Here is a 13,776-nt window from a genome sequence, read left to right on the forward strand (position 1 = left end):
ATTCCCACCCACCATGGGATACATTCAGGCAATCAACTACCTCAAGACTTTTGCACTTTACGGAGCCAAAAGAATAACACACCAAAACAAAAAGGAACAAAAAACATATTTTTTCTTTAAGTTCTAACTTCACAGTATTTAACAAGAAAACAAACAATACATGTGCACGTGGGTTATAGGTTAAGGGGAAAATCGTCCTGCAGGTATGTATGAGATAAAAGTTGAACTTTCAAAATAAAAGTCTGATATTGTATGTCAGCGAAATGGGGTAGTGAAGAAATAAGAATTTCCTTAACTTTTTAGTTCAATTGAAATGCACCTCCCCTGTCTAGTTTGGGATGTAAAAGGACCACCAACATGCAAGGAATCAAGCATTCGAATACCTTGCATTCAAAACAGTCATTACAATCATCCTCAAAGATCATGCTTTTCACAAAAAAAGCAAACCAACAACAATAATAAAAAAACCACAGTACATAAAACTTTTTTTTTTCTTTTTTTTTTTTTTTTTTACAATTGCTTACTGTTGAGTTTTGGATTGACAACCAACAAAGGTCACAGACAGACACACTATCAAGACAGGAGGACTTGTGTTACAGTCCTAATAACAAAAGGGTGAACATTTTCAGCTAAATCCCTGTATGCGGTTTCCATACCCCCCTCCCTTTGACACTGTTAAACAATATAGTCTTACGTTGCCACAATCGAGCCCAAGTACTGTTTTCACAAATGTGAGAAAGACAGAATTTGATATTTAAAACAATATGGGGTCAGGAAAGCTGATATTATGGCAGCTAGTAAAACATCCATGCACACAGAACACGTCACTTCCACACCACAGGACAGAGGCAGCCTGAGAGTTTACCTCAGAGTTTTAACATGTATGTAGCAGTGTTCAAGGTCTCTTTTTAGAATCACAACCAAAACCCTGCTACAGTATATGGATTCAACTAGATGAGAATATCAATATCAGACTTGTATGTTTCTATATTGTATGTATGTAAACCCAGTTCATGCTAGACACTGACTGGAAAACCTCTGGTAAACATAGGGGGTGGTGGGCGGACAGAAAACTGAAAAAGGACAAACTACATGTTTGTTTAAGAAACCTTATCACAAGGCTATGCAAGAAATACCACAACTATCTGATGATGCAACACACAGATCACTCTACTGATATACACCCTCCTTACCCACTTCCCACTTTGATGTAAGCATGCTACTTAGTTATGTTCCTGTTTTTAAGACAAGTCACTTTCAACCACAACAAATATAGAATCATATGCACTCTTTCTGTCTGACGTGTTTGACTGAATGGTTTATTCAACACAGCTTCTGACCTGCCATAAAAATACTGTTTATTACTCTATTACTTTAAATATGCCACTACCAATTTTTCTTTCATTAACTCAACGCAATTGCTTTGATTGATGACTACAATAAAAGACAGGCTATTGTTATTCGAAGATATGCAAAGGCAGTGTCTGTCCCCCCCCCCAAAAAAATAGCTGGTTAGATAAATATGATAATATCATATGATAATATCTTTACTCTATTACCTCTGTTGTGGTTGCTTGGCTAGCAGCTGTCCTGGCAGTTGAGGACAGCTGCTATGTTGTTTTCTTTGAGAATTTTAATGTCATTTCTATGCCCACTACGCTATTTTAGAACCACCCCCATATCAATTCTATGGTCGGTATCATTCTCTCTAGTTCTACACTCCCTCCCCCTACACTTATCTCTGAGTGGCACTTTCCGGTCGATACGAATAGATTTAAAATCTCTTAACTGAAATCGGACTCTCAATCAGCACTATCCCCCGGTAAGTATAAAGCCATGATTTTACCACAATTAAACGACAGAAGCATTTACAAAGTTTTGCATTGTTTTTTTTCCTGCATTTTGATTCAAATGTCCACTCAGTAGAGTCGCTGGAGAGCTCGAATGAAAAATTAAATAAAAAAAGAAAACAAAAATGGCTACGCTGACAATGTCTTTTCATTTCTGAAAGAGATGTTGAAATGATTAAATAAATGTTTCCTCCCTTGATTAAGTTAGCCTGCTGGTTCCCCCGTGTCCCCCTCGCCTGTTGCTTGGGGGGCGTTGAATGCCTCTGCTGGCTAACACCTCCCTCCCACCCCGCCCGTCAAGAAGGTTGAGGAGGGTCCCGGTCCGCACCCCCCTCCCTCCCCAGCTGGCAGACCCTACCCCCAGTAAAGGGTAACATGTTCCCTGGGTATAAGAGGTTCCCCGTCAGTCGTCTCCCATAGTGAATGACCTGGAAACACAGAGTGAGACCAATATTATTAAGTAAGCAAAATTAGGAATAAACCTTCCTAATTTTGCTTGCTTATCATTTTGCTCAAATAAGGTGGCTAACAAACAGACACTAAAGTGCCTTGGATAGGATCTCTCGGCTCTATAATTAGATTTGACCATGAATGTGCAAAGTACCCCCTTGAACAGGTATGTTCCTATGGAAAGCATTACACCCCGTAGAAGGCCGCCAGCCGTTCCTTCAGAGGCAGTGGGAACTGGTCTGAGAAACGCCTCCAGTTATCCTCGCCCACCTGGTTCTTGAACCCATGGAGGATCTGAAAATATCAAACAACAATTAGCACAAAGCCACGCATGCACACACTGTAGGTCAGGATATTCACTCCTTCCCCTTACACAGATCGGGCCTAGAGTCTACAAGACGTGGCAGAGTTAGCAGTTTTTACCTTGCCGAACATGTCTCGCAGATCATCCTTTGGATTTACCCACGAGGCCACTGCATCACAGAAAAATATAAAGTCCTGGAGAAAATGAGAGTAAAGGTCTGCCTTGAGACAACAAGAGTTTCTCTGCAAACATCACTCACTCATGGGGCCATATAACCAGTAATGCAGTTCCTGTATTTTTCTTAGTCCTCAACTGATGGGGCCATGAGAAGAAAAGAAGTGCAGTTCCTATGTTGTACTCTAGAGGGCAGCAATGCCTGGGGGCCTCACCTGTACCACTCCTCCAGGGTTGACACTGATCATAGTGCAGATGCCTCGGAACGCTGAGTCTTTTTCCTCATTGTCTCTTATGTTCCTTAGAGAGGTGCACCTGTCAACAGGAACAGCCACGTTTTACACCAGGCCAGAGGGGCTGCCTTAAAGCACTGCATAGCATTACAATTCAATACCCTTACAGCACTCTGAAATGACCATTGACTGTATTCAATAATGTAATTGAACTTGCATAGGTATATCATATTACCTGTTAACACAATAAATTCCACTATGGATAAATAGAATACCTTCCAAAATATAACAATACTACATCTATTGCCTCAAGGTTTGTTGATTGTATGTATGGCCACTAAAAAAAGAAAAATAACCTATAGTATATTAAAAAAAGACAACTTGCCATTTTTAATTCATACTTGTGAATTCAATCTACAATCATTTATTTTAGACCTTTAGAAGATTTGATATTATCAGAACTACTTTCACCAAAGACTACTTCGGAAGGTACAAAATATTCTCGTGGGGAGAAAATTATTTCTCTCAGATAATTTAAAACAGTATCAGACTGGTGCATGCACATCAAACAAACCGGTCCTTCTGAAACGTTGTGTTAAAGCAATTAACTATACACTTACGAGTAAGTCACTAAAAACGGTTTTATCACTTTTAAAATAACTTCACTTTGGCCCATATGGCATTTAGGTTAACCTTTACTATAGCACATTATAAATGCTAAATCTTTTTATATGAACTTTTTTCTTAAAGGAAGTTGAGGAATTCTGGGATAGGAACATGCAGCTGGATGACTAGTGGACGGGGGGGGTGCTCTGAGAATGCTTTGGGAAATTTAGGGAAGCCTTTTGTTTTCCCTTTCTGAACCAGCAGGCATGTGACAGTCGAATCCCATGCACTAATTAGTAGTTAGCGACAATTAACAATGACAAACTGTAAAATAAATAAACCAGTAATGTATAAAATACATGAAGGTGCTACTGAAGCAAAATACATCACAGACAGAGGACCTAAAAGAGGACTGGATTAGTCACATGGTTGGCAATGATTACGGACTGATTCAGGAGAAACAGAAAATACTTATTTCAGAAAGAAAGAGAGGGAGGAAGAGAGAAAGACAGAGACAGGAAAGAAGAGAGAGACAGGAAGAGACAGACATGGAGAAAGAGGAAAGAGGATAGGAATATGAATTAAATAAAAGATTGAATAATACACACCAGGGTCTTATAAACTGCTGTAGCATGGGTGCCACCTCTTGAGGACAAACGTAACCAAGACGACCAATTGTTATTGCTAAGGTAACGCAATCACGGTTATACACCACCAAACGCCAACCAAGACATGAGCAATGAGGAGAAAAAATAAAGAAAAAACAAACAACTCAGAAACATAAATCAACAGAATCCATGTATGATAATAAACAGAAGAATTCACTAGTGTTGATTATTACTGCCACGTGTAGGCTAGTATGGCACTAAAAACAAACATCTCGTTTAAGGGAGAACACTTTGACAACACAATATCAATCAAACAGCAACATGCCTGCTCGGACGTCAGAAATATCAATGTTGAAATGGCCTCTGTTCTCTTACGACAAACTCCTCTTTCCAAAATGTTCAATTAAATGTTCTTCGTCTAACTTTAAAGTGTAAATCATTAGTTAGCCAAATGCCCGTATGGAATGTTTACAAGGTTCTTATTCTTCTCAAAGTTGGCAGCTGGGAATTGAGCTTTCAGAGGTTTCTCCCTTAAACTCACAAAAAGGTTAATCTTTCCATAAGAAACAGAAAAACGTTTCTTCTTTTTTTGGTTGTAAAGAAATGACCAACTACATGGGAGGAGACTAGTATCCAGTACAGCAGGTTCTTATGAGGAGACAGAGAGGAGGACCTACGTTTAAGAGACACAAAACTATGCAACATTCTCATTAAGAAACAGGCATTTATGAACAGTCCAATGAGACATGCAGAAAGCAGATGATAGGCTCATTAGAAATAAAGTTCAGTGCAGGATAGGCTGATTGGCTGCAAATGAGGATGGAGGGGAGGGGTTATAGCTATACAGTGCTTTCAGAAAGTACTCATACCCTTTGACTTTCACATTTGTTGTGTTACAGCCTGTATTCAAAATGTATTCAATTGTTTGTTTTTCCTCACCCATCTACACACAATACCTCATAACGACAAAATTAAAAAGTTATTTATTTTTATGTTTGCAAATGTATTGAAAATTAAATACAGAAATATTGAATTTACATAAGAATTCACACTCCTGAGTCAATACTAGAAGCATCTTTGGCAGCGATTACAGCTGTGAGTCTTTCTGGGTAAGTCTCTAAGAGCTTTCCACACCTGGATTGTGCAACATTTGCCCATTATCCTTTAAAAAATGTGTCAAGCTTTATCAAGTTGGTTGTTGATCATTGCTTGACAAACATTTGTAGGTCTTGCCATAGATTTTTCAAAGTCAAAACTAACTCGGCCACTCAGGAACATTCAGTGTCTTCTTGATAAGCAACTCCAGTGTAGATTTGGAATTGTGTTTTAGGTTCTTGTCCTGCTGAAAGGTGAATTCATCTCCCAGTGTCTGGTGGAAAGCAGACTGAACCAGATTTACTCCAGGATTTCCACCTGTGCTTAGCTTCATTCCACTAATTTTTTATCCTGAAAAACTCCCCAGTCCCTAACAATTACAAGCATACCCATAACACGATGCAGCAACTATGCTTGAAAATATGGAGAGTGATATTAAGTAATGTGTTGTATTGGATTTGCACGTGGTACTCAGGACAAAAAGTTAATTGCTTTTCCACATTTGTAGCAGTATTAATTTAGTGCCTTGTTGAAAACAGGATGCATGTTTTGGAATATTTGTATTATTTTCACTGTCAATTAGGTTAGTATTGTGGAATAACTACAATGTTGTTGAGGCATCATCTGTTTTCTCCCATCACAGCCATTACATTCTGTAAATGTTTTAAAGTCACCATTGACCTCATGGTGAAATCCATGAGCAGTGTCCTTCCTCTCCGGCAACTGAGTTGGGAAGGATGCCTGCATCTTTGTAGTGACTTGGTTTATTGACACACCATCCAAAGTGTAATGAATAACTTGACCATGCTCAAATGGATATTCAATATCAGCTTTTTTTTTTACCCATCAACTAATGGGTGCCCTTCTTTGCGAGCCATTGGAAAACCTCCCTGATCTTTATGGTTGAATCTGTGTTTGAAAATCACTGCTCAACTGAGAGACCTTACTGATAATTGTATGTGTGTGGTACAGAGATGAGGTAGTCATTCAAAAGCCATGTTAAACACTATTATTGCAACTTATTATGTGACTTGTTAAGCACATTTTTACTCCTGAACTTAGGCTTGCCATAACAAAGGGGTTTATTAGTTATTGAATCAAGACATTTCAGCTTAACATTTGTAATTCATTTGTAAACATTTCGAAAAACATAACTAAGGGGTAATTGCATGTAGACCAGTGACCAAAAACATCTATTTTAAATGCAGGCTGTAACACAACAAAATGTGGAAAACTCAAGGGGTGTGAATACTTTCTGAAGGCACTGTATATAGCCTCAAACCCCATCCACCTCAATAGTGTTGATGTGACTTTATACTGTATGTGTGTTTTAAAGTGCTTTGAAGGATCAAATTGGTGAGCTATAAGAGAATCAAAATGAATACATTTTCTGAATGTTTTGAGGTTAGCTGAAAATGAAGATTAGGAGAGTTCTTGTATGAAACAACCCAAAGGAAACCAAGTTGATTATGTTTTGATTTATCATACTAAAATAGAATGGTAGTGGACTGAGCTGAACAGCATAGCCCTATGGCTCCATCAATCCATCACCTATCCTGCATTAAACGTTTGCCATCCTTTAACTAAACATTCAACATATATTGGCAGATATGCATTCACATTTAAAAGAAACACTAACTAAAAACAACAAATAAACTGACAAACAAACAGGAACAACATCTACAAATTCCCTAGTTTTACTGGGGGGGGTGGGGGGGTATAGGGGGGTTAGTTAAGCAGGTTACACTTCACCCTCATTTTGGCTCAGTTTGGGTTCTAGTTTCAAGTCGGCGGCCATTGTGGATCACCCAAACACGGTTTCCAATTCGACTAGAGCATCTAAATAAAAGCAGAGTGTAACCGAAGGTTTGTTTGATAAGTATAGGCGCTATAACATTTCTCTCAACACCCCAAAAAATGTTTAGGATGGGATTAGCTCTTTCCTCAGTCAGCAAAGACAACTAGTTATTATTATTATTATTGATGATCATCATCATCAGAGTGTTCAGTAAACATTCAGTTTGTCAAATTAAACGTATGAAAACTCTTGAAGCATTTAGCTATACACTCCACTGTCTCAGTTAAGACCTTATGGTCACCTATTGATGCTGCTCAACACTTCAACTTCACTTCAAGGGAAATAAAGCTAGAAAAATCTGACAACCAACGGTGCAACAGAATCAATCCATTTCAGTTAATAATGCCAAGACTGTACACTTACAGGGTTTGCTCGGTTTTGGCATTTCCCCAGATTCTTACTCCATGAGGAACAAATACTTAATCTGTCACTCTTTCTCCCCTCCTTTCTTTCCCTCTTTCCACCTCAGCCACATTTCATTTCTTTCAGCAGGGATCCAACAGCCCATAAACACAGCCTCTAAGCCATAGATCATTGGGTCCAAATAGTTGGGATGTTTGGTTGAAACCGGCAAAACCTGTAAGGCCCAGAGCATGGGGAGGTTTTCAGATGGAGATTAATGGCCTCCGCTCCAGTCAGAGGGTGTCCCAATAACCTCTCCTTCTTCCTGAAGTCTGCACTCGTTCACTACTCCCCAGATATTTAAAAGCATTGGATTGGTGTTGGCATGGGCAACGAGGAGTTTTCATATACCAGTAATTTCCCTTCAAATCCATGAAGGGAATTGAACGAGTGCACACTTCGGGAGAAAGGAGATTTCATTGGGGCGCACCCAGAGTGGCCCTGACTGACTGTGCTGTGTAACATCTCCCTGTGTGGATGGCAGGTTCAGCACAGCCTGCAGCGCCACCTTGTGGTGGTACCTGTGTTCTCCAGCAGGGTCTTTGGGGTGTTGGGCCTGTTGATGATCTCAACCAGCTGGTGCAGCACCATGGTCACATAGGGCTGCATCTCAGCCCCTGAGGAGAGGGGAAGGAGAAGGGAGGTCAGGGAGGTGTAACACACACATTCATGAGAATGTATCCAAGCTGGTATGTGTGACCTCTTTCTGACAATTTCCAGACACTCACCCATTTGTATAGATATCTCTCCAATTGCCCACGTTGCATTGTTGCACACTGATATCAACTCTGGGTTCAGATTAGTGCCTAGTATAGGCATGAAATCAGCTGCACAGAAGAGAAAGAGATAGAAGCTTAAATCATTGGTAACTGATAACCTGACATTCAGACTACTACACACATCTTGTATATCAGCCGGTTTGTTACTGCCAGTCTGGTGTAAGAGAATAGAGTATCAGGCTATGTGTTACTGCCAGTCTGGGGTAAGAGAACAGAGTATCAGGCTGTGTGTTACTGCCAGTCTGGGGTAAGAGAACAGAGTATCAGGCTGTGTGTTACTGCCAGTCTGGTGTAAGAGAATAGAGTATCAGGCTGTGTGTTACTGCCAGTCTGGGGTAAGAGAATAGAATATCAGGCTGTGTGTTACTGCCAGTCTGGTGTAAGAGAATAGAATATCAGGCTATGTGTTACTGCCAGTCTGGTGTAAGAGAACAGAGTATCAGGCTGTGTGTTACTGCCAGTCTGGTGTAAGAGAATAGAGTATCAGGCTGTGTGTTACTGCCAGTCTGGGGTAAGAGAATAGAATATCAGGCTGTGTGTTACTGCCAGTCTGGTGTAAGAGAATAGAATATCAGGCTATGTGTTACTGCCAGTCTGGTGTAAGAGAACAGAGTATCAGGCTGTGTGTTACTGCCAGTCTGGTGTAAGAGAATAGAGTATCAGGCTGTGTGTTACTGCCAGTCTGGTGTAAGAGAATAGAGTACGTACCGATGCATGGCTTTACATGCTGGAAACAAGCTTTAGTCAGGTCACCCAGCAGAGCAAAGGAGCTCTGCCGCACCTCCGGCATTTTGTCCTAAAAGAGATAGAGCGGACAGAGACAGAGAGAGCGATAGGGAGACAGAGAGAGTGAGAGATTAGTCATGACTCACAGACCTGAGAGATTAACTATGTCAGGGTTGGTTGATCTGTAACACTGAGGTCACTGGTTGAACTGTAACACTGAGATCACTGGTTGGTTGATTGATCTGTAACACTGCAAGATCACTGGTTGGTTGGTTGATCTGTAACACTGAGGTCACTGGTTGGTTGGTTGATCTGTAACACTGAGATCACTGGTTGGTTGATTGATCTGTAACACTGCAAGATCACTTGTTGGTTGGTTGATCTGTAACACTGCAAGGTCACTGGTTGGTTGGTTGATCTGTAACACTGAGGTCACTGGTTGTTTACCTGCATGCACTGGTACATGAGCGTGAGGATGTTGCTACGGGCAACCAGCTGCTCGATGTTGCCGCCCAACCCCTCAGCCAGTCCACTGAGCAGGTCCAGAGCCACAATCATAAAGTCCTTATCAGGAGCCTCGTACTGGTCTGGCTGGGACTGGTGGAGCTGGATGGAGAGACAGAGGGGAGGGAGACAGGAAAAGGGGGCAGTAAGCAAGGGAGACAGACGATAGAATATATGGTAGAGGAAGAGAGAGAGGGGAGGTAGTGTGACAGAGGGTGATGGAAAGAGGAGAGTGTGGATTAGATTTGGGAAAATAGTTATTTGAAATAATTAGATTCCACATTCCGCAAACCCGAAATCCAACCGCGAGAAGATAATCCCCAAATGTTCTCATACACACACTATCTGTGCCAAAACCCTTCTCTATGGTGTGTTCAGTGCCAACTCACACAGCCAGCTGGCACAAACAAGATGATGTTTACAGGCAAGAAAGCAAGCACTAAACAAATGCTCCCTCACGCAACAGTGTCTCACACACCCTTGTGTCCCTCACGCAACAGTGTCTCACACACCCTTGTGTCCCTCACGCAACAGTGTCTCACACACCCTTGTGTCCCTCACGCAACAGTGTCTCACACCCCCGTCTCCCTCACACAACAGTGTCTCACACCCCCGTGTCCCTCACACAACAGTGTCTCACACCCCCGTGTCCCTCACACAACAGGTGTCTCACACCACAGTGTCTCACACCCCCGTGTCACTCACGCAACAGTGTCTCACACCCCTGTGTCCCTACGCAACAGTCTCTCACCCCCCCGTGTCACTCACACACACCCATGTCCCTCACACAACAGTGTCTCACACCCCCCGTGTCCCTCACGCAACAGTGTCTCACACCCCCCCGTGCCCCTCACACAACAATGGACGTGTGTGTCTCACCATGGCCTGAGCGAGGGTCTTCTGCACCAGGTTGACACAGCGCTGGTACACAGGCTCACAGTAGGGCAGGAAACCACTCTGGAGAGATGTGGCTACTGACGACAGGCACTGAGAGATGGAGGGAGAGAAAGAGATGGGGGGGATGAAAAGCATGCCCAAATTAACCTGCCTTCTACTCAGGCCCAGAAGATAGGATATGCATATAATTAGTAGATTTGGATAGAAAACACTCTAAAGTTTCCAAAACTGTTAAAATAATATCTGAGTATAACAGAACTGATTTGGCAGGCGAAAACCTTCCATTCAGGAAGTAGTTTTCTATTCAATGCCACGAAGGTTGAAAGCCATGCATCCTCCGATACACAACCCAACCAAGCCGCACTGCTTCTTAACACAGAGCGCCTCCAACCCGGAAGCCAGCCGCACCAATGTGTCGGAGGAAACACAGTGCAACTGGACACCTTGGCTAGCGCGCACAGCGCCTGGCCCGCCACAGGAGTCGCTGGTGCGCGATTAGACAAGGATATCCTTACCGGCCAAACCCTCCCTAACCCGGACGACGCTAGGCCAATTGTGCGTCGCCCCACGGACCTACCGGACGCGGCCGGGTGCGACAGAGCCTGGGCGCGAACCCAGAGACTCTGGTGGCGCAGCTAGCGCTGCGATGCCTTCTGTCTAATGTCTAATGTCTTCTGAGTGCAAACATATGAAGATCATCAAAGGTAAGTGATTAATTTTTATCTCTATTTCTGACTTGAGTAACTCTTCTACTTGGCTGGTTACTGTTTGTAAATGATTTGTCTTCTGGGCTATGTCCTCAAATAATCGTAAGGTATGCTTTCGCCGTAAAGCATTTTTGAAATCTGACACAGTGGTTGGATTCACAAGAAATTAATCTTTAAACCTATGTAAATTAGTTGTATCTTTTCTGAATTTTTATAATGAGTATTTCTGTATTTGAATTTGGCGCTCTGCAATCTCACTGGATGTTGGCCAGGAGAGGTTAAAGGTAGTAACTTTTACATTTTAGTAAATTGTTTAACCTTTTGCGTGTAGGGGGCAGTATTTTCATTGTTGGCTAAAAATCGTACCCATGTGAAACTGCCTATTGTTCAGCCCCAGAAACTAGAATATGCATATCATCAGATTAGGATAGAAAACACTCTAAAGTTTCCAAAACTGTAAAAATATTGTCTGTGAGTATAACAGAACTGATATTGCAGGTGAAAACCCGAGGAAAATCCAATCAGGAAGTGCCTCTTATTTTGAAACCTCTCTGTTCCTATGCATGCCTATCCTCCATTTAAAGGGATATCAACCAGATTCCTTTTTTTATGGCTTCCCTAAGTCGTTAGACATAGTTTCAGGCTTTTATTTAGAAAAATGAGAGTGAAAGATCACGTTGCGTAAGTGTATAGGTGGGGGCTCTCAGAGTGAGTTTTGCGCTACAGAGTTTCTCCTGGTGTAACTGAAAAACCTATACACCCGGGTTGATATATTAGCGAATATTTTTTTTTAAATAACCTGAGGATTGATTATAAAAAATGTTTGACATGTTTCTGTGGACATTATGGATATTATTTGGAATATACACCTGCGTTGTCGTGACCGCTCTTTCCTGTGGATTTCTGAACATAACGTGACAAACAAACTGAGATATTTTGTGTATAAAAATAATCTTTATGGAACAAAAGGAACATTTGTTGTGTAGCTGGGAGTCTCGTGAGTGAAAACATCCAAAGATCAAAGGTAAACGATTAATTTGATTGCTTTTCTTATTTTCGTGACCTAGTTACTTAATGCTTAGTGTACATAATGTTATGCAGTCGATAAACTTAAACGCTTGGATTGCTTTCGCTGAAAAGCATAATTTCTAAATCTGAGCCAACAGGTGGATTAACAAAAGGCTAAGCTGTGTTTTGCAATATTGCACTTGTGATTTCATGAATATGAATATTTTTTTGTAATATTATTTGACTGTGGCGCTATGCTATTCGGCGGTTGCTGACGAAAATGATGCCTAGTAAAAGGAACTAGTAAAGGGAACATTATTAGAGGACAGTGAGGACAGTGAGGCTCACCTCTAGTAAAGGGAACATTATTAGAGGACAGTGAGGCTCACCTCTAGTAAAGGGAACATTATTAGAGAACAGTGAGGCTCACCTCTAGTAAAGGGAACATTATTAGAGGACAGTGAGGCTCACCTCTAGTAAAGGGAACATTATTAGAGGACAGTGAGGCTCACCTCTAGTAAAGGGAACATTATTAGAGAACAGTGAGGCTCACCTCTAGTAAAGGGAACATTATTAGAGGTCAGTGAGGCTCACCTCTAGTAAAGGGAACATTATTAGAGGACAGTGAGGCTCACCTCTAGTAAAGGGAACATTATTAGAGAACAGTGAGGCTCACCTCTAGTAAAGGGAACATTATTAGACAGTGAGGCTCACCTCTAGTAAAGGGAACATTATTAGACAGTGAGGCTCAACTCTAGTAAAGGGAACATTATTAGAGAACAGTGAGGCTCACCTCTAGTAAAGGGAACATTATTAGAGGACAGTGACGCTCACCTCTAGTAAAGGGAACATTATTAGACAGTGAGGCTCACCTCTAGTAAAGGGAACATTATTAGAGGACAGTGAGGCTCACCTCTAGTAAAGGGAACATTATTAGAGGACAGTGAGGCTCACCTCTAGTAAAGGGAACAGATCCTTGTCTTCGTCCTTCAGCTGGTTCCACTTTGCTATCAGTGGAGGCATCAGCATCTGAATGTACTCCTAAACACATACAGTAAAGCCCACATTAGACATAACAACTAAACACATACAGTAAAGCCCACATTAGACATAACAACTAAACACATACAGTAAAGCCCACATTAGACATCACAACTCAACACATACAGTAAAGCCTACATTAGACATAACTAAACCATACAGTAAAGCCCACATTAGACATAACAACTAAACCATACAGTAAAGCCCACATTAGACATAACAACTAAACCATACAGTAAAGCCCACATTAGACATAACAACTAAACCATACAGTAAAGCCCACATTAGACATAACAACTAAACCATACAGTAAAGCCCACATTAGACATAACAACTCAACACATACAGTAAAGCCTACATTAGACATCACAACTAAACCATACAGTAAAGCCTACATTAGACATCACAACTAAACACATACAGTAAACCTACATTAGACATCACAACTCAACACATACAGTAAACCTACATTAGACATCACAACTCAACACATACAGTAAACCTACATTAGACATCACAACTCAACACATACAG

The 13,776-nt window shown here is 41.3% G+C and overlaps 1 protein-coding gene across 2 annotated transcripts in view; it reads right to left on the reverse strand.

The window, feature by feature from the left end:
- Positions 1-41: 41 nt before the first annotated feature.
- The window catches only part of LOC112220163 (transportin-1), a 44,412-nt gene continuing 30,677 nt past the window's right edge, over positions 42-13,776 (reverse strand). The window contains exons 15-25 of one of the 2 annotated variants that reach the window (XM_042302515.1): positions 13,156-13,242; positions 10,469-10,576; positions 9,533-9,691; positions 9,068-9,155; positions 8,309-8,407; positions 8,102-8,197; positions 4,226-4,301; positions 2,994-3,093; positions 2,724-2,798; positions 2,455-2,594; positions 42-2,278 (exon numbers count right to left, since the gene is read on the reverse strand). In XM_042302515.1, coding sequence (XP_042158449.1) covers positions 2,487-2,594; positions 2,724-2,798; positions 2,994-3,093; positions 4,226-4,301; positions 8,102-8,197; positions 8,309-8,407; positions 9,068-9,155; positions 9,533-9,691; positions 10,469-10,576; positions 13,156-13,242 — 996 coding nt within the window. In that variant the 3' untranslated portion in view covers positions 42-2,278; positions 2,455-2,486. Of the gene's footprint in view, positions 2,279-2,454; positions 2,595-2,723; positions 2,799-2,993; positions 3,094-4,225; positions 4,302-8,101; positions 8,198-8,308; positions 8,408-9,067; positions 9,156-9,532; positions 9,692-10,468; positions 10,577-13,155; positions 13,243-13,776 lie in introns of those variants that run through there. The other variant, XR_006079466.1, reaches the window with a different exon arrangement.

The sequence above is a fragment of the Oncorhynchus tshawytscha genome, linkage group LG20 (genome assembly GCF_018296145.1).
Source record: "Oncorhynchus tshawytscha isolate Ot180627B linkage group LG20, Otsh_v2.0, whole genome shotgun sequence".
Lineage (NCBI taxonomy): Eukaryota > Metazoa > Chordata > Actinopteri > Salmoniformes > Salmonidae > Oncorhynchus > Oncorhynchus tshawytscha.